At 39.3% G+C, this 22356-nt stretch overlaps 1 protein-coding gene across 1 annotated transcript in view; it reads right to left on the bottom strand.

Annotated features, from left to right (window-relative positions):
- Positions 1 to 294: 294 nt before the first annotated feature.
- ITPR1 (inositol 1,4,5-trisphosphate receptor type 1) overlaps positions 295 to 22356 on the bottom strand; it is a 282837-nt gene continuing 260775 nt past the window's right edge. Inside the window, exons 60-61 of the mRNA XM_070933575.1 lie at positions 3689 to 3850; positions 295 to 1292 (exon numbers count right to left, since the gene is read on the bottom strand). Of these exons, the coding sequence (XP_070789676.1) occupies positions 1209 to 1292; positions 3689 to 3850 (246 nt within the window). The 3' untranslated portion in view covers positions 295 to 1208. The remainder of the gene's footprint in view (positions 1293 to 3688; positions 3851 to 22356) is intronic.

Raw genomic sequence — 22356 nt, 5'->3', positions numbered from 1 at the left:
TATATTTATATAATCTTTTAAGATTAACAAAGTGTGAAGAAAAACTAAAGCATAATCTATATCTAGTGGCTCTTTCACAAGTATTGGAAAATCAGTGCTCAGCTAGGGGTCCTAGAAGGCCAAGTTTATTTTTAACTGGTACAAAGTATAACTGAAGGAAATGGATCTCTGTTGGAATACAGTAACAAAATGTACAGATGATAGACGGATAGATCTACATTATTTTAGGTTCTTCTAAACCAGTGTTTCTCAACCTTGGTAGCTTGAAGATGGGTGGACTTCAACTCTCAGAATCCCCCAGCCGGCAGCGCTGGCTGGGGGATTCTGGGAGTTGAAGTCCACCCATCTTCAAGCTTCCAAGGTTGAGAAACACTGTTCTAAACCAAAATGGCACCAAAACTTTTAGAAGATTACCCTGATTACCAGCCATTGAGAACCAGCCTGATAGAATCTGTCATAACAAAAAAGATTCCCTTCAAGATTTATTCATTAATTAATGTTTGGATAACTTTTCCAGTACCATGATCGCTGGACCAGCTCAATAATTTTTTTTTTTAAAAAACTTTTTTAAATAGGGAGATCGATCAATGTTGGCTGGAATAAACGGAGGCTTTATTGCCACAGTGCTTCAAACTATTTCAAATACTGTATTTTACCAAACCAAACAAACAATTAAACAAAAATCAAATAGGGAATTGGGCCTGGAGAAGTAAACCGCACTAGGAACAGTATTTGGCAGCAGCTTATATCAGCGGACACTTGATGCTGTTTTGCAAATGGAGTAAGATGACACCAAATTCAAAAATGTGCACTCCCTCTAGGATACATTCCTAAAGTAACTAGTGTGATTGCATAATTCATATTGCACAATTGTATAAAACATAAATACTAGCTATCTGAGGTTTTAAATACAAAATACAGATCATGTATTATTTTAGACATAAATCCTTTTTTTTTTCAAGTGCAAAATCGATGTGCCTTTCTTCCTATAAAAACACATTTTGAAGGTACAAATGTAATCCTCTTCTTATAATATGCCAATATTTATAAGCCCCTTTCTTTCTCAGAGCAGTTCTATACATACAGTATAAAAAAAAATCAGGTTTATTTACATGAACTGGGAATACACTGAAGCAGCTTTAAGAACTGGATCTTAACTCTGATATGAAGGAAGGAAATACAATGGGGAGACGAACCACCCATCCAATTTATGCTGGTTGTTGTGGGTTCACATTGATAGGAGGATGTCCTAGGAGACCAATACGTTGTTTTTGCTTCCTCTGCTCTGTCATCTGGAAAATTGAAACATTTACTCAGTAGAAACAAATACTTCCTGTACGTCAGACCACAGAATAAGCTACTGCTATTTATTGTGGTCATCTTTATTTCCCAAAGTTGATTGCAACAAGTAATACCCTCTTGCCAGCTACAGTTAGTGAAAACAAAGCTAACCCATTTCTTTACAAAGATTGGAAACAATCAGAGGGAACTGAGGCAACCCAATGCTAATCCTGTTATTTGATCAGAAGAACTGTTCTGTTAAGCCAATAGAGTTCGTTGTGATTTAACTCTGAATACAGTCTTTTTTCATATCTCTAAATATAGTATGTGCAGTAAACATCCTTGAAGCCCACAGTCTCCATATTCCAAAATAATTCTTCATCTTAAAGAAACTGGGTTTCCCCTTTTTCTGCTGGATCAAAGAAAACCTCTCATCACTACTATATTCCTAATTTTCATAATAGCAAGAATAAAGTTTAAAAACTAAGTCAGGTGAAGATAAAAAACTTCAGTCATGTTTTTTTCCCCCACAAGACTAGTGAAGCTGAACCAAAGTGATAACTTAAATCATGTTTTCTTGCCCACAAAGCAACAGTCATCTAGTACATTTTGTGACATTTCTATGTGCTTCATAGTTTTATATGATCTTGCAGGGAAGCAAGGAAAGTGGTCTATAACATCTGGAACTTGATGTGCAACCTTGGGGTACTTCCCAGTATTCCCAAACTATTATTGCTTTTAAAACAATAAGAATAGAGCCTTGGCCCTCTGCTCAGTCAAACACCACCAGATTAACAGATTTGGGAGATACTGAAACAAAATGCACTTCTAAAAAAATACCTTATAATAGCAAAGCTAAAAAAAGTCGCCTGGACAAGAGTAATTATGGTCCTGGATTAGTAATGGTGGCCTGACTAGAAACTAGAACAGAGGTAGAAATAAGAAATGGGAATATTAGCAGATATAATTTTTATATAATAGAATATAAGTATAATTAGATAACTATATAATTAGATGGAAAGATAGAAGTTGAAAGATGGTATTACTATGTATGCTTAATAATATCATTGGCATTAAAATGGAAGATTGAAATACTGAATAGCTACTCTAAAACAAACATGTATATTAATATTAGGATTATGTAGGTTTGATTAATGTAACATGTATTGTTATTATTATTATTGCTATTTGTATCAAAATGAATTGGACCCAGAGGGTACACTGTTCACGTACTGATATTGATGTATATTTAAAAATAAAAATCTAATAAAACTTTTTTTTAAAATGAGTAATTATGGTCCTTAATCCCTTGAAATGTGATATACATTACACAATTGAAAAAAAAAATCGAAGAAGGAATAATATGACTGGAACTTTTGGCAAAAGTAGTATTTGGATTTGGAAAAAAACCAGATTACAGACAAACGTTTCAAGCTGCTTTATATATCCCATTCAAATTTGTCTTTTATTGAAAGTGGGGTGGGGGGAGTAGGTTGGTATTTGTTTGGAGTTCCACAAAATAAACTGTATCCACAAAATAACAGTAAGGCTGTTTTTACAGTATATGCAATATTATGACAATAAATGGACACAAACCCTGGATTTTGGCTCATCCTTCTCCGTATTCCCTCTTCTTCCTACTCTCAGTATGCAAAGCTTGGTAGTGTCAGCCCAGCATATGCCATTTTATCTCATCTAAAATAACTGTGATTTGCTTTTACGGACAAAAAGAAGAGATAAAACAGGATTGCAACAAACTAGGATTGAAAGTTGCTTATCTCCATAAGAAAGTAGAGAAAACATTGTGGGCATCTGTAGCTTGTTCTTGTGGGCACAACTCATTGATTTGTCAATGAAATCGAAGACGGGGCCAAGAGTTCCTGACAGTCCATCAAAGGGAATTTAAAACTTCAGGCCAATTATACAATTATACAAAAGAAGGATGGAGCACAAAGTACTATACAGGAGAGTACATGGACCAAAAATCTTGACTGAACTTAAATTTGTGTGATTCTGCATTCTCAGCAGCATTCCACTGGGGATGTTATGGCATATTAAGTAATGAGGCTTCCTTATATTCTTTTGCTTGCTTTTTTTAAGGGAGAGTGAGGACAGAGGAAGTTTGATTTGTTTTACTATAGCTTACTGTCTTTGAAAATGTATTACTCATCCTGGCCAAGAACAAAAACAACATACATTTTAATCTGCTCAGTCAAAATGGGGATGGCAAGGGGAAACTTGTGAAATCAGATGTCAAAATGCCAATTTATTAACAGTACTATTATTGATGTCTATATAGATCACATATACACGGGCAATTTTCCTGTTTCCCATTTAATCAGGTTTACACCTTTCTCAACCAGCCTTATGACCTTAGTTTGGTAAACATTTTTTCTATGTTTTGTACCTGATCTTTAAGTTCTGTCAGCTGACTGGAAAGGTTAGATACCAGCTTCATCGTTGATTCAAGCTTCTCTTGCAGGTTTCTAAGTTCATTTTGTTCTCCTTCTGAATCGCTACTAACAAGTGACATGGCACGCATCCGGGGGAACCAATCCAGATTTCTTTCCTGAAATGTAATTTATTAAAATCATCTGCATCTTCGTTATAAGCAAAAAGATATATTGTCGAAGTTTCACAAACTTTGTGTAAAGAAGAGGAAAAAAAGCAAATAACCTCAAACCCTAAAATATTTGCCTTGGAATATTTATCTTGGAAAATTTGCCTGATGTTCAGAAGTCACAAAACAAACCGTTATTAGAATAATTGCATGTCATAGTTTTGAAGCAATTTAATCCTTAGATTTAGTGAGGAAATATTTGGACTTTGATTGCCTGGAAACTTGTGCTCCTCCCTCCATTAATTCTTTCCTACTGACATTTTTTCTTCAATTTCCAGGAAGCAGGAAGCAATCTGAAATTGCTTGAATTGAGAAAACATTAAGAGGAGGAAGGATGTAGAACAGGGCTGTCAAACTTGTGGCCTGCAGGCCAGATGCATCATGCACTGGCCACGCCCATGCCCGGTTTAGCGAAGGGGAAAAAAAAGTCATGATACATCATGTGATGATACCATGACGACGCGAGTTTGACACCCCTGATGTAGAACACTGAAGCTTCATTGGAGAGAATTGCACTCTGGGTAACACTTTCAGTTTTTTCTCCCAAATGAAAGGATAAGTCTAGTTTATTGATCCTGATCATTCTGAGAATACGACATATTTTCAAAGAATTTAATGCAAAAATAATGTGATATGTTCACAAGAGAGAAAGTGGGTTTGTTTGTTTACTTGGCTTTTGGGCTTCTACCACAGGTGAAAGAGGGTCATTTTGTGGTCTATTCCTTGGCCACTCTGTGGAAGAATTGTTTATTTTAATGACTAGGCCTTCCTATTCTTACAGAAAACAGCCACCTAGAAAGACAGATGTTATTTTATACAGTCCCATAAGTCAAGAAATTTGGAACACCTGAGAGCCCTGAATAGTTTTGTTATTTTTACATGATGAATATGGAGCACTAAGATAATGGAAAGAAAATTTGTTTGACTAGTTGGCCAAATATGGACTGAACACAGAATCCAATGTGTAACCTGTTAACCTCCAGTCACAGATAAGCATTTTAACTTCATATTTACTCTTCATTAACAAATTAATAGTCTGGAAATTTGTCGGTAAGTAAGTATACACTGGTATATATTTACATCAATCTTAATATTACAATACAATATTACAATTATTGAAATCTATTGTAATATTGCAACACAGTATTATTCATTTTAGTGCTTTGATTCTTTGTTCTCCCACGTTGGGGATATTAAAATTCAGAGAACAGTTTGAGGAGGAAGTAAGAAAGCTGGGCTGTGTAGAAAGATAACTTCTGAAACTGGAGCACAGCATATTTTGTATATCATCATGATCCATGTCTTGTAAATACCAATTTCAACTCTTCGAATGGTAGCTAAGTTGTAAATCAAGTTGTATATCAAGAAATGAAATAACATATTTACATATGATTTAGGAATTCAACCATGTTACAACGGCACTAAAAAAGTGACTTATGACCATTGCAGCAGTCCCATGGTCACTTCATAAAATTTCAGATGCTTGGCAACTGACTCATAATATAACTCATATTGCAGTGTCCCAGGGTCATGTGGTCACCTTTTGTGATCTTCTGACAAGCAAAGTCAATGAGGAAGCCAGATTCACTTAGCGCCCGTGTTACTAACTTAACAAATGCTACTAACTTGACAACTGTAGCAAGAAAGGTGGTAAAATGGGGCAAACCTCACTTAACAAATGTCTCACTGAAAAACAGAAATTTTGGGCTCAATTGTGGTCATAGGTTAAGGACTTCCTATAGTGTGATTTTCAAATGAATGTTTAACTGTGAATGTTTCAAAATAGCTACGCTCGTAGCTAATAAAATGCTATAAAATGCTTATAATTGTGTATGTGGGAATAGAAAGCTACATTTCTTTGGAAATATAGCAAATACACTCATAAATTAAAAAACAACAACATTATTCTAGATAAATTATTGTGTCCCCACATAGGCCCTCAATGTTTATGTGGTTAGAAGAAGTAAAACTAAAAATGAGGTTAGTTACAAAAGATTTTCCTGGGAAAGTAATCAGCTTTGCCTTTTAATTCACCATACTAATCAGTTATATAGCTATTCTCAACAAACATAACCCATCAGCTTAATATAAATTATTTAAGAACATTACTTCTTGAGTCACAACATTGTTTTGTCTCTGTAAGAACACTGACTCATTTTGCAACCTCCTACTCAAAACTGTATTCATTTAAAGGTTTTAGTTTAAAGGACAAATCAAAAGATTAAGTTTGGCAATCAATTTTTGTTCAAGTTGAGTAGTGAAGGATGGTGCATGCCAATGATGCAAGGATTTTTTTTACTCACATCAGGTGGGCCTTAGAGGAAGTTGACAGACCTTAGCAAAATTTTCTAAGGAGAAAGAGTTTATCAATCCCGCTAAGACTACCTTTCTTTTTTTAAAAAAACCTACTGTATTCCATATAAATGACATATTTCATTATACTTGACTATACGATGCACACATCTATAGGCAATCTGGTGATGCAAGTGCAAGCAGGTTTTCAACCATTAAATAAATGGAGCCATAGATTTATCTTTCCAATCTGCAAGAATTGTATAAACGTATTAGAAATATGTATGAATTTGAATGTATATGTATATTTGTATTATACATGTATATAAGGAATTGTAATGTTATAAAGTTACACTGACAGTTATTGTATGTTATGTTATACTGTATGTGTTATATGTTATAATAGGATGTGTCATTTAATAGGGTAAAAATTAATTTTTGCAATTTCTTTTCAGTGAGGGGTTCTAAAAATATGTGTTTTTACACCAAGAATTCAAAGCTGCTGTTATTTTTGCAATTGCACAACGTTTAGCTTGGTAAATCCATGTCTGATCACATACCCCACAAAAGTCTCTTGTAACTCACATACTGTTAACTGAATCTTCTCAAAATTATACCTTGTGCTACAAAAATTAAAAGGTTTTGTCTGCATGTTATCTAGCTAAGCAAAAAATAATCCATGCAATCATAAACTAACATCAGAAAGCAATTATCTGAGTTGCAAAAATCTCTAAGCGGGTTTCATCAAGTCTTGTTTTGATTCGTTCTTCGACATCCGCTGCCGACTTGCTTCTTGGCCTCTGATACAATCCTCACGTTTCTCATGTGTATACACTCTGCTTGCTGCCTTCTGTGACCTGTTTCACACATCTCTCTATTGATTGGGCATGACAGGGCCACTGTGGTAATTGCACTGGTTCGTCAGTGAACTTCGTTATTTTCACTGTAGTCAGTTTGAACATCAAAGGTAGCTCATATACACCTTCAGACCAGTCAGTCAGCTCTAGCAGAGTGAATGCTCTGGCATTGATTAAAGATGTTTTTCTTGCATGTACAGAAAAAATCTCCCAGCACGTCATTGTCTGCACCCCTCAAGTCAATGATCTTTTGCACACCAGCTCTCCTCTCTTGAATGTCACCTGAACACTAGAGTGTCTGGATTATCATTTCACTGAAAACGTACGAAAGGCATCCATTTTTTCTTTTGTCGTAATTTTTTTTTCCGTTAAAACACTTTTATCGATTCTTTTTTCCTTTGACAATATATATATCTCCAACTCAATTATACTTGTGTTTTGCTTTTTTGTTATTAATTAAAAAGCAATAAAATATAAATTAATAAAGAACAACATTATGATTTTTTTTTCCTTGGGAAGTTGTCACAAAAACCAGTGACAAATTGGAAAGAATAAAATTGAGCAATTCCTAGGTTTACATACCTTGGTATAATTTCTCAAGCCAACACACTTTATCCAGAATTAATAAGAGCCATTTCTGCCAAAGCTAACAATAGTACCAAGCCAATTATTTTCACTCCAACAATATAGTCCTATTATCATTAAGCTTTCTAGAGGTGAAACATATCCCATATGCTATATGGTACACAGGTATGCATCTACTATGATTTAAAGCCCGGGGAAAAAATTGTATTTGAAAAACTTTTTCAATTAAAAAAAAAAAAAACAGTTGTGAAATCCAAATTTTTTTACTACCAGTTCTGTGTGCGTGGCTTGGTGGGCATGGTGTGGCTTGGTGGGCGTGGCAGGGGAAGGATATTACAAAATCTCCATTCCCACCCCACTCTGGGGCCAGCCAGAGGTGGTATTTGCCGGTTCTCCAAACTACTCAACATTTCTGCTACCGGTTCTCCAGAACCTGTCAGAACCTGCTGGATTTCACCCCTGGCTTAAACTCTTGTTTTCTAATGGCCCATTGGCACCATTAATTCTCCTTGATGGCTTTTCATCAAGCTGGAAAGAAAAAAACTTAGCTGGCCTATGGCATTTATACTTAGTCTTTGTTGCCTCTACATTTAGAGAGAGCTAAAACTGAAATCTGTCAAACCGTCTTTGACATTGCCAGGCAGATGCACCTAGGTGCTAAAGCCAGCATTCAGAGGTGGGTTCCAGATGAGATTTTTTAAATCACTAAACAACTCATTCCATTTGTTTTCTCAGTAGAACCTTTTCTTCAGCCCACTTACTCTCAGCAGAATTAGATGGGAGGTGGAGTATAACTTGATTCACTGATCGTGGAGTGATTTGATGAAGTCTCCCTTTTTCATTATATTTCTGATCTACAACTAAGAAATGGATTGGTTCTCCTTCACAAAAGACTGGGATTGTATTAAGGGGTGGTGAAGTTATAGCTGTGTTTAACTGGCATAGAAAGAGCAACAGAAGAACGCATGTGAAAGGGTCTCAGGTTTGTTTGTCTTCTATTGCTCTTTCTATGCCAGTTAAACACAGCTATAACTTCACCACCCCTTAAAACAATCCCAGTCTTTTGTGAAGGAGAAGCTATCCATTTCTTAGTCGTAGATCAGAACTTTCCTTCACTAACAGAGTTTCTATCTACAGCAACTTCTTTTAGAAGGTATAAGATTATCCCAGTGGTGAAATCTGAACCGGTTTATTACCGGTTTGCTGGCCGCACATGCACGCCAAATGCGCACTGTACGCGCCCATGCACAATATGTAGCAAACACGAGCTGTGCGTGCATGTGCAGTCCGCGCCAAAAGGAGGCTTGGGAAGATAAGTAGAACAGTGTGGGGGGGGGGCTGATCAGCTGTGGCACGAGATTATGGGAACCTTTTTAAAAGCATTTTTTACTACCGGCTCGGGCGAATAGGTAGTAAAAAAATGCTTTTTTTTTTTTTTTTTTTTTAAAAAGGCTCCGACGATCACGTGGCACAGTTGTGATTGTCGGAGCCTTTTTAAAAAACTTTTAAAAAGCATTTTTTACTACGTATTCGCCCAAACCGGTAGTTAAAAAATGGCTATTTTTTTTTTAAAAAAAGTTCCGACGATCAGCTGAGCGACGTGCGATTGTCGGAACTTTTTTTTTTTTTTTACTTTTAAAAGTACTTTTAATACCGGAGAACTGGTAGTAAAAAAATGTTAAAAAAGTAAAAAAAAAAAAAAAAAAGTTCTGACAATCCCGCGTCACTCAACTGATCGTTGGAACTTTTTTTTTTCCTTTTCCATTTTTACTACCAGTTCGGTGAACCAGTAGAATTTTATACTACCGGTTCGGGCCAGTTTGCCCAAACCGATAGTAGCATTTCACCCCTGGATTTTTCCTGATCTTGGAGTGATATTATGAAGTCTCCATTATGTTTTATTTCTATTAATCTTTTTTCTATTTCTTTTACATTGTTTTACATTGTTTTGAGAATAATTGTTTATTTTATTCACTCTCTCTTTTACATTGTTTTTGAGTCTTAATTTTCAAGGCTTATATGACCATTACATAGTTTTTGATGTAGTTGGTCATTGCGTCTGACTTTTCTTTGTTAACTTGTGGGTTGACCATAGTTAAATAAATCTTCAAGTCAAATAATCCTTCAGTTTATTTTATTTATTTATTTATTTGATTTTTATACCACCCTTCTCCAACAGGACTCAGGGCAGTGAACAGCTGAGATAAAACTTAACATATAAAATTTAAAAACAGTTTAAAAGATATTAAATAATTTCAGCCCACAATTTAAAATAACCCAGTTAAAACCAATTTCAAATTAAAACCGAAAGGATGGGATCAAGCCAGCCCGGCTAGATGAAATAAATGAGTTTTCAGGGCCCAACGAAAAGTCCGGAGGTCTGGTATCATGCGTATCTCTGGGGGTAGGTCGTTCCAGAGGGTAGGTGCCACCACAGAGAAGGCCCTCCCCTGGGGGTCGCCAGCCAACATTGTCTGGCCGACGGCACCCTGAGGAGGCCCTCTCTGGCCTTTGGGAGGCTATTGGCGGCAGAAGGCGGTCTCGTAGATACCCCGGCCCTAAGCCATGGAGCGCTTTAAAGGTGGTCACCAACACCTTGAAGCACACCCGGAAGACCACCAGGAGCCAGTGCAACTCACGCATGAGAGATGTAACATGGGAGCGCCCCATTGCTCCCATAATCCCCTGCGTGGCCGCATTCTGGACCAGCTGGAGTCTCCAGGTGCACCCCAAGGGGAGCCCCATGTAGAGACCATTGCAGTAGTCCAGGCGGGAAGTGACGAGTGCCTGAGTGACCATGCGTAGGGAGTCCCGATCCAGAAAGGGACGCAACTGGCATATCAGGCAAACCTGATAAAAAGCCCCCCTGGCCACGGCCATCATATGCTCTTTTAAAGATAGCCGTGCATCCAGGAGGACGCCCAAGTTGCGAGCCCTCTCCGTGGGGACCAATGATTCGCCGATAACCAGCGATGGCACCAGCTGGCTATATCGGGACGCTGGAAGCCACAGCCACTCGGTCTTGGAAGGGTTGAGTGGGAGCCTGTTTCTCCCCATCCAGGCCCGCACAGCCTCCAGGCACCGGGATATCATTTCAAGGGCATTGTTGGGGTGGCCTGAGGTGGAGATGTATAGCTGGGTGTCATCAGCGTACTGATGGAACTCCACCCCAAAGCCACGGATGATCTCACCCAGCGGCTTTACATAAATGTTGAACAGAAGGGGCAAGAGGACCGACCCTTGTGGCACCCCACAAACAAGGCGCCTTGGAGTCAACTGCTGCCCCCCTGCCAACACAGATTGCGACCGGTCAGAGAGGTAGGACAACCACCGCAAAATGGTGCCCCCCACCCCCAACCTCTCCAACTGGCGCAACATGATACCATGGTCGATGGTATCAAAAGCTGCTGAGAGATCTAACAGGACCAGGATAGAGAAGCAACCCCTATCCCGAGCCCTCCAGAGATCATCCACCAATGCGACCAATGCCATTTTCATGCTGTGCCCAGGCCTGAAGCCGGACTGAAATGGATCTAGATAGACAGCTTCATCCAGGTACTGTGGAAGCTGCCGCGCCACCACACTCTCAACAACTTTCGCAATAAAATGAAGGTTGGAGACTGGACGATAGTTAGCCAAAACAGCCGGATCCAGAGAGGGCTTCTTGAGGAGGGGCCTCACCACCGCTTCTAGGTGGCCATCAGGACACCCTCACTCAAAGAAGCATTAATAATCCTCTGGAACCAGCCTCGTGTAACCTCCCGGGAGGCCAGCACCAACTAGGAGGGACACGGGTCCAATAAACATGTGGTCGCGTTCAGCCATCCCAGAATCCTGTCCATGTCCTCGGGAGCCACAGGATCAAACTCCTCCCAGATAACACTCTCAAGACCTGCCTCAATCATCCTGTGCGGATTTACCCAGTCAGAGGCCAGGCCTTCCTGAATCTGAGCGATTTTATCATACAGATACTGCACAAAATCCTCAGCTCCACCCCAGCAAGGGATCATCCCGCGCTCCCAGATGGAGGAGGGAGTGGGTCACCCTAAACAGGGCGGCTGGGCGATTATCTGATGACGCAATAAGAGCGGCAAAATAGCTAGATTTTGCCACTTTTATCACCACTAGGTAGGTCTTAATATGAGATCTCACCAGTGTTCGGTCAGATTCGGAAAGGCTGGTCCTACAACCCTTCTCCAGGTGTCTTTTCGAGCACTTCATCTCCCTCAGCTCCTCGGAGAACCAAGGAGCTAGGTGAGTTCGGTGCCGGGTCAGAGGCCACAAAGGCACAACGCGGTCCAAAGCCCCGGCGGCCGCACTGTCCCAGGCAGCCACCAAGTCTTCAGCCGAGTCATGAGCCAGAGTCTCAGGAAATGGCCCAAGCTCCATCTGGAACCTATCAGAATCCATCAGGCGCCTGGGGCGGAACCACCTAGTCGGTCCCGTCTCCCTGCGGCGGGGTGTAGTGGTTAGAAAGTCAAGTTGAAGGAACTAGTGGTCAGACCATGACAAGGGTTCGATGACTATATCCCCTGTATCAAGGCCACTTGACCACTGACCAGAGATAAAAACTAAGTCCAGAGTGTGTCCGCCCGTGTGAGTAGGGCCATGAATTAACTGAGTCAGGTCCATGGTCGTCATGGAAGCCATGAACTCCCGAGCCACCTCAGACTTTTCACCGATGGATGGCAGGTTGAAATCCCCCATGACCAAAAGTCAGGGGGTATCAACCGCCACCTCGGCTGTGACGTTGAGCAGCTCAGGCAGGGCTGTTGCCACATGGCAGGGAGCTAAGTACGTGATCAACAAGCCCATCTGCACTCCACGGCCCCACTTCACAAGAAGGGATTCACATCCAGCTATCTGTGGAACAGTGGTCTCCCTCGGATCAAGACCTTCCTTTATAATAACCACTACCCCCCCACCCCTGCCCTGAGCTCTTGGCTGATGGAATGCATGAAAGCCTGGTGGACACATATCTACGAGGGGAACTCCCCCTTCCTGGCCCAACCAGTTTTCCGTAATACCTGCCAGGTCCGCTCCCCCCTCCTGAATAAGATCGCAAATGAGGGGGGCTTTATTTACCACGGACCTGGCATTGCACAACAACAGCCGAAGGCTCGGGCCCTGAGAGTCTGAGCAACCTGGGGAACGAGAAGGGCTATGGGGACCGGGGCGTGCCACTGCTCGAAGATAGCGAGTGCGCCCCCCTACCACATGATATGGCCCCTTGCTCCCACCATATCTGCCCCTCCCACTCAGCGTATTGATAGAAAAGCCCTCAGCAGAATGAACTCTAATGACCCCCTTACTCCCGGAATCCGCACTCCCCATGGCCCAACTGGCAGCCGGGCCAGACCCCTCCTCCCGTGGGTTAACCCCCAAACCCACACAACTCTCCTGCCCCCTAGAACCCCTTAAAAGTCTATCTAAAAATTTCCCCAGAAAACCCCTCAATCCCCTTTTTGCGACATGCTACCTCTCGGGGTGCCAAAGCCCATCATAAAGGTAGGCCCTCGATAGAGTGGAGGGCCACACCTGCGAGAGGGGGGAATCTCACAGAATAAGAAGCTCCGCTGGCGAATACATCTAAATAATCGGGGGAAGCCCATGGCCAGGGGGTTAATCATGTTGGTCTAAGTTCCGGAAAAAGGGGTATCCATTCAGGTCCAAGTCAATAAACTCCACTGCTCTCTCACAGCAGTGGGTGGAGTCTTAAGCCATTTCAGGGCCAGATGTCGACACCAGCTGCCCTCTCATGAAAGCTGGGAAGGGCCAAGAACCGCAGTCTTAGTCCGACTCCATACCAGACTTGAGATCCAAGGTATATCCCTCTACAATTGGGAAGCATTGATGACAACCACCAATCCACAGGACCACGGGCCAGGAAAGGACTCCGGTGGCTGCACCTTAGGCGAATCAGGAGGCCATAAAAAAGTCCATGGGAGGCAGACGTCACATTGTTCAGAGGCCACCTCCAGATGATAAATAGCCTCGCAGAGGCTAGTAGACCACACGAGGCACAGAAGACCTGGCCAGAGATCTTTCAACAATGCATCTAGCTCACCCCCCCCAAACCACATGAGGGAGGGGGGAGAGCCTCTGGAACGACCAGAGGTCCTCTCCAAGTAGGTCACCCCCCATGGCCGCAACAGGCAGTCCCAAAGACAAACGCTGGTAGCATAGTTGGTATAATGGTCAGAGTGCCCCTCGCTCTCCCAATGAAGGCCTCCTGTTATTTCAATAGCACCGTTGAAGTTTGATTCTGCAAGCACAATACGTTAAATAGAAGTGAGCCACAATCCAAAAGTTTTATTTTGGATTTGTTTCCACCTACAACCCTCCCCCCACATTGTTGTTCCCCACACACTGTTGTTATACACTATCTGTTGTGACCCTCCAACAACCCTGATTGAGTTGTCAGCTCCCACTTCCCAGCAAAGCTTCCTCTATTGAAACAGACAAACTGAATTAACCCACTGACGGAAGCTGGCTAACCACAAGTGTTGTTTCTGGCTAGCTCTTTTCTAGGTAATGTTGGAAAAGTCCCTTTTAAGTAGCTATCATCAGAATCTCAGACATGGGGGCGGTGATGGCCAAGCTTTAAAGCATCCACAACAACGTGTTTTTTTAAAAAAATATTTAAAAGGAAGTTTCCCCACATGATGGGAAATTTAATGCATTCTGAGAAATGCTTTTCCATGCTTTCACTGAATTTCGTTATAGGGGGTCTTTCCAAATGGATTTTATTTTTAATACATCATCTACCTTGGCAGTGGTTCAAAAGGACTCTGCCTTATAAGCATTCTGACATTCCACCCACCCACAGCAACTTTCTTTTAAAATGTAGTAAATAGTTTAGTACTGAAGAAAAAGAAAAAGACGGCACCCTCAAATGAAAAGATGGAGAAATTTAAGGATGGGATACTGGTGGAGATAACACTGCCTGAATGTGTTACATTTCCAAGAAAAAGAGTTAAATCTACCCAACTCACTAGAGCGGGAAGGCAAGGAATGTTATGGGTCCCATCCCCTAGGGAGATACAACTGGCAGGACCCAGAAGAAGGGCCTTCTCTGTGGTGGCTCCCTTTCTCTGGAACATCATTCACTCAGGGATTAGATTGGTCCCCACTCTAACACTCTTCTGGAAGGCGCTGAAGACCTGGTTTTGACAACAGGCCTGGGGAACCCAGAGCGGGATGGAGCTCATTAAATGGCTTGTATGAATATGTGTTGTTGCCGGGATAGGGATGTGTGTACTATTTTATTTATTTATTTATTATTTTTTATTATTTTCTTTTATTTTTATATGATGTTTTTATATTCATGTAAGCCGCCTTGAGTCGCCATGGGCGAGTAGGCGGCAATATACATTTTCTAAAATAAATAAATAATAAATAAATGGATGCCTCATAAAAAAAAAGAGTTGTTCGCATGGAAAAGCTAACAAACCAAGATTTAAACTGCTAAGAAAAAGTACAGGTCCAAGGACACATTTGTACGATACATTATGTGTTGTTGCACTGTTACTGTGATAAATGAGGTCGTAGTACTGTATATACTAGGAATCGTATAACCCTTCCAAGATGGATACCTACTACAAAACAGTAACAATTGCCAAGAATCATGACATCAGAAGATTCGAATTCCCCTATAACAGACAAACAAACATCCAATCTCTGCCCAAGAAAATTTTGCTCCTTTCAGCAAATGAACTACTAGGCACATTACGGATGGATATTTTAGTATCATCAGGAAAAATAATTCAAGAATGCTTAGGCCATTTCTATGAGAACAGAAAATCCTTTTTGCAGATCCATTTCCACATTTCAATTTTGATTCTCAGAATTGTACTCACAAGGCAATGCACATGATGTGGAAAAGATGAATGCAAAGAAAAAGTGAAGTTACGATTTAAAAAAAAATTTTTTTTTTACAGATTGTAGAATGAGATGGCACAGGAAAAAAAAATTAGGAAGAGTTTAAAAGGGGATTTTTAGAACTTTGGACAAATCGAACCCTTACTATTTAGTAATTTCTGAAAAATCTAAGTGAAATGAGCAAGACGATTGGGCTTCTGCCACTCATGACTTCTTCCCTTTATTTTATTTTTTTTTAAGGAAGGGAGGGAAAGAAACTAACCAACTACTTATTTTCTCTCCAGTTTATTTAACACGACTAAGAGTGAGATGCTGACTGCCTCTGTGTCTGGAGTTAATTGTTGTCCTCCCAATTAACTAAACTTAACCACACCTAATTTGCTAGTGCCACCCATGAGCTTCCTTGTACAAATTAATAAAACAGGGCAACTACCTGGCTGATATTCTGAAATTTACCAGATGGCAACCCTTAAAATAATGAAGGAAATAAAGTTAACCTCCATGATTTAAAAGCTAGGATGTACAAAGACTAGTGTAGTTTAAAATCATCTGGAAATAGTTCAAGGCTACAGGGAAATTCACAGTTAGCTTAGCAGCTGTTTCCTATGATGAAGTAATTTTCATGACAAGGAAGCACCACTATGGTTTTACATAATCAGTGATGAAAAGCAGCTGAGGGATTGCCCAGAGGTGGTTCCTCTGGGTCTTTCGTTCTATGACAGTGCAAGGCCTTCTGCTAACCTAGTTCTTGTTGTTTGCCACAAAAGGGATTACATAAACAAACCAAGACAGATTATAGCATGAGTGGCTCTGCTGGAATTAATTGCATAAAAAGGCTCATTTAACAACAACACCGTGCGCAGATGCACCGTCTATATACAGTAACATTTTGTAACCTGCTCAAGGTAATGGAGCCTCACTCTGAAAATATTGGGCAATAGATATAGGAGAGAATGACCAGATGAATAGAAGGGCAGAACAGGTAATGCCGAGGCCCAGTTTTTCTGTTGTTTTGACACAAATAGTTGAAAGAGGTTAGACTGATGTTTCTCAGGGTTACAGAATGAGACACGTTCCAAAATAGGGTCTGTTTTGTGCCTAATTTTAAAGATACAATTTTCTGCACTTAAAAACAACAACAAATTACAATTAGAAATGATAGAGTACTACAAAAGCAAAATACGTAAGGCGATACGAAATGCTGTAAAATTACCATTAAAGTTATGTAATGTTCAATACGTTATGTCTTGACGTGTTTTGTTTTTATATATGTGTGATTGTTTTTTGTGTTGTTTTTAAAGTCAAACTGTTTAATAAAAATTATTTTTTTAAAAAAACAATGATTTCAAATCAAATCAAATCTTATGGTTTTTAAAACAGCAATTTGATTAAAAATTACAATTGCAACGTTAAAAACTAATGCAAACAAAAAGGAAAAAGATAAAAAATACAAGGTACAGATAAGAAAAAAATAGAAAAGAAAAAATAATATAAGAAAAAAGAAAAAATATATAAAGAAATCACTTCCCCTTCATCACAGCAAATATAATCAATTTTAGTAACTTGTCACCTTACCTTAAAATATAAACAATCTCTTCCTCCTGTATCTTATCTCTTATCTATAAACAAATCCTTAAAGCCTTGTTACTGCAGTACAAAAATTCATAGGGTTACCAGAAAAAACTAACTTATTTATCCTAGATCAAATAAATAAATAAATATTCCTTCCTTTTACAGTCTTGATCTTTAGTTCCTTCAAATAATGTCCTAGCACTTGATTTCTTTTCATTTTTTTCCCTTATCCCTTCTGGCCCTGGTATGCCCCTAGAAGACCTATGAGAGGTAGCAGTAGCTGCTACCGGTAGTTTATTTCCAGGTTTTGATTGTTACCTATAAAGTCCTAAACAGCATATGGGCTGGTTACTTGAGGAACCACCTGTCTTCCATAGCATTTGCCTGACGACTTCAATCTTGTAAGGTTGGCACCATCTGGGTTTGATTAAACAATGTGAATGATTAGGACCACAGAAGTGCACCTTCTCTGTAGCCATGCCTACCCTCTGGAATGAAGTTCCTTCCAAGAACCAGAGGGTTACCACTGTCCTGTTGTTCAGAAGAGTGAAGACTTTGCTCTTCACCCAGACCTTTGGCAAGGGAGAGTGAGATCTCATACTGGTCAATTCCACTTGCCATCTTTTATTGATCTTATCGTAATTTCTTTGCTTAATTGTTGTGAGGCATTGGGAATTAGATGGCATACAAGTATAAGCAATAATAATAATTAATACTACAACATGTAGTCGTACGTAGATCACAGTCAGCCATTTTGAAATGTTATAGCCAGTATGGGACAAAACCCAATTTTATTCAAATATCTGCAAATTCTTTTCTGTGAGTTAGGTTCTTTAAATTTAAAGACAACCCTACAAGTCAACATAAGACTACTCATGTCCCACCAATCCAATACTGTAGTTAGTACTGATATTTCCAAAGTAATAAAAATGCCTCTAGATGAGATGAGTGGCATACAAGGTAAATTATGTGAGTAAACAATTCTACATCCTTTCTTAAACTTAAAGTTTAATGGAAAAAAAAAGGTTTTTCTAGTATTTTATTTGACTGTGAATAGTGTTCAAAACACTGTACAGAGAATCTCCAGTTCCTATAGTATCTTGACAATTTCTCTCTCACACACTCTCTCTCACACACACACACGTGTTAGGGGACTCTGCAGAGTACAATTATTTGGATTTAAGGAAGAATTAACTCCTACACTTTAAATACACTTCATACAAGCACTTTGTGACAGTTCAAAATCTGCTCTAGATCAATCTGGTCAACTAATGTTGGAATTAGACTGAGGTTGTTATAAACTGCAATATATGAACTTCTGGACAATCTGTTTTCCTACTGGTGGAAACTCTTGGCTCCTTTCACTTTCCTGTTCCTGGCTCAAGCAAGCTATTTTGTTCAAGTCTGTAGCTAAAAAAAATAATCCACATAAAGCAGTCTGGTGATTTGCATGCTAGCTGGTCCAGGGCCAAAGGGAAGGGAGAATCAAACAGAAGTCTTCAATTTCACCCTGCTCACTTTGGCTAAGCTACAGTGTGTGGGAGAAGAGACCTACAAACAGCCAAAGCAGCCTGCATCAGCTGCAATGGAACTCTTGCAGCTTATCTGCACTAACTACAAGTTACATTCCCTGTCCCAGACTCTACAGCATCTTGCAAATACAATTATAAATACTTTATTTATTTTATTTATTTATTTTGTCGAGTACATATTAGATAATATATATAAGTATAAGCATGAATTGAATACATAAAATGAATCCAATTAAAGGGAACATTAGGACAGGGACAGTAGGCACGCTGGTGCTCTTATGCACGTCCCTTGCATTCCTCTTAGGAATGGGGTGAGGTCAATAGTAGCCAGTCTAAGGTTAAAATTTTGGGGATTTGGGGATGAAACCACAGAGTCAGGTAGTGCATTCCAGGAATTGACCACTCTGTTGCTGAAGTCATATTTTCTGCAATCAAGTTTGGAGCTGTTCACTTTAAGTTTGTATCTATTGTGTGCTCGTGTATTATTGTAGTTGAAGCTGAAATAGTCATTGACACGTAGGACATTGTAACAGATGATTTTATGAGCTATGCTTAGGTCATAAAATCATAATTTTATGAGGGTCATAATTCTAAATTTTCTAAGCCCAAAATATCAAGTCTGGTGGCATAAAGTGTTTTGTTTTCAAGCGGAGGAGTGGAGGACTCTTCTTGTGAAATATTTCTGGACACGTTCAATTGTATTAATGTCCGATATGCAGTGCGGGTTCCAGACAGGTGAGCTGTATTCAAGAATTGGTCTAGCAAATTAGGTTAATAATAAGTTGCAAAAGTGCCACTGCCTTTCTATGCAATATGTGGATGGCAGAAAAGATCTGTCCATCTGTCCGTCCATCCATCCATCCATCCATCCATCCATCCATCCTCAAGATTCCCATCATAGTAGTATGGTGAGGGAATTATTGTACAAATGTATGCTAATTTTGTTTCTAAAAGAACTACAGCATCCCAGGGTACTAGTTAAGTAATTTTTCTCCTTTCTGTGTTGATCACAAAGAGGGAATATTGATCAGCTCATATAGTGACCTCAACAAATTCCTTGTGTTTTCTTGTAAAGGCAACTGTAAATTCTTTTATACCATTTTGCAGGTTTGGGAAAATAAAAATGATGATGGCAAGGAAGTTCCATAAGGCAGGGGGAATCCTAGAAGCATTAAGATAGGCAATCAATATTTAGCTGGCTAAATCACTACCCAGAAGAAAGGATTAAAAAATGAACTTTCCTGAAACCACAGAAAAAGACAAAGGCATGTTACAAGAAAGATAACACTGATTAAACATGGTACAGATCAGTAAAAGAACAAGTCGGTATGGCCACCTAAATTTTATAGCAGTTAGCTCTGCAATTTTCAGTCTGAAAGAGTTTTTAATATAGGTTATTTGTAGAAATTATTAATAATTCTATCTCAGCATGTAAGGGCTTGTAATCCCTGTTACATTAATTTTTATGGCAACCATGGGAACCTGTTAACTAGCCTACTTACCAAACCAGTAAGAAATAGTCCTTGAAATAAAGTCAGAAAGATCCATATTTGTGGCCAGTTACAATCAAAACAAATTGATTTTACATATCCGATCATACAGGTGGTCAGCGCTGTAGACCATTCCATTTTTATCTTCAATTAATGAAGCAATCATACAACAAGGTGACCCAAAACATCAGTTTGCCATGGCAAAAGTAGATACCAACTATACCCCTAGAGGGCAGACAATACTAGATACACACAGAATGGATTTGTTCTATCCTGCAGCAGCATGGTATGGCACACCCACTTTTTAAAGCCAATTGTTACAGCTATAAAATTATCTGGGCACATTAAATCCACATTAAACCCCTGTGAATCTTGCCTTTTTGGGAAAATGTCCCAAATTGATAATAATTGATTTTAAAAAAAAAACTTGGAAAAAGTATTTCTGCACTATACCAATAAAGAGCCTATAGTCTTAAGTCTTCTAACAAAATTATTCTTTCACTTGCACAATGTCCCATTGTTTAATATCGCTTTCTTTTAGAAATGTTTGCAGTCGCTACTTAGTACTGCATTTCACGAATGAAGTTTATGAATGATGGAAGGAAGGTGGGGCTGCAATTGATCCTCATAGAGGGTTGCAGATTAGGGTGTGGTTGTGCTAGCAATGAGTGATTGACAGCACTGTCCTGATGCCAATCTGATAACCCGAGAAATAGGGTGTGAAAGGATGATGTAACAGGACCTTGGCCATGATGGAGACTGAGCAGGAATGAGGAGGAGTTTGGGAATAAGATTGTTGTAGTAGTGGGCAATGGGACATATTGTGGGAATCGGGATGAACTGCTCACAAAACCAATGTCTCTTATAGGTCCCATGTTCCAGTCTTCTGCCTCTATCTCCAGTTCCTGGTTGTCAAATTTTGAGCAGCTTTGTACTCCAGCTGGTACTTTTAAATACCAGGTTGGCCTGTAATAAAGTTAATCTCATCTGGGATCTAATCCTAGATGAGAGAGCTGACTTGGCATGTGTTATTGAGACCAGGCAAAGCATGAGGAGGCGTGTCCTTCTCTGAAATGGTACTCAGAGGGTTTCTGGTTTGGCACCAGCCACGACACACCAGCTAGAGTGCAGATGGAGTTGCTATTGTTTTCTGAGGGACTCTGAGGGTTCATTCAGCTTGAGAATTTGGTATTTTTCAATACCTTTGACAGCCAAGACGAGACAAATGCAGTTACTGGTGATTTGGTTCCTGAGATAACCAACAAAGCCTATTTTTACTGATATGTGGACACACAGCTTCTTTCCATGGAATGCAAACTTTGTTGAATATGGAGTATATATATTTTTTAAAGCATTTTGTTCCATAAAAAGTTCTGGTAACAATTGATCGCTTGACATTTTCACGTGTACTTAGAAAACAAGCAATCTTTCTCTTTTTTTAAAAAAAAACCTCTGCTAGATTGCTGTGTGAATGGTTATTAAATTATATTTAAAAAGTCATGCTGTTTTCTGTATCAAAAGTTCTTTAATATGTGCGATTGCATGTTTACAAAAACGTTTTGTCAGTTATATACCATTACAAACACAACATTCAATTATTTTTACAGGCAAACGCTTTCTGACTTAAATGCAAAATTATATTCCAAAAACTTTCTAGCCCTGTGAGAACAAGATAAGGTGACAAGCTTTCCTAAACCCATTAATCTACTGTCAGACGATTACTCACAACACTTTTAAAAAGAAGCTATTATTTAGGGAATACTCAGAAGTAGGACACAGACTTAAAAGAATTCAAAGCAGAATGGATTACATAACGAGAGATTTTGAGGGGATTTATCTTCAAAAACCATTTAATATATGCTGCATAATGCCCCTTCCAAGGGCAACCGCATGTATTTTATTACAAATGGAGGCAAACGTTCAAACTGGAATAGTCATCCAGATAGACTTCTGATGAGGCAGAAGGCATGAGAAAAATGAAACACACGCTCCTGGCCCATTAGTGCTTTAAGTTAATCAGGAAGCTGAATGCAGGATTAAATGAGCATTTGGCAAAACAAAGACATTCTGCTTCCAAAAGGGTTTACAAAAAAATCTTTAAAGTTAAATCCTTAAATTGACGTACAGAAATATAAACAAACAAAAAAGATATCCCATTTGCTGTTAAACAGAAGTCTAAAAGAAAAACTAGAAGACTGCTTTAGCTCAGTTTGTTTGATTCTTTTTTTTTTTAAGTTTAATAACCC

Source organism: Pituophis catenifer, unplaced genomic scaffold (genome assembly GCF_029215685.1).
Source record: "Pituophis catenifer annectens isolate HBS135680 unplaced genomic scaffold, rPitCat1.0.hap2 SCAF_2, whole genome shotgun sequence".
In the NCBI taxonomy this organism is placed as follows: Eukaryota; Metazoa; Chordata; class Lepidosauria; order Squamata; family Colubridae; genus Pituophis; species Pituophis catenifer.
The sequence above is the reverse complement of the archived record's forward strand: the minus strand, read 5'-3'. Positions and strand labels throughout refer to the sequence as shown.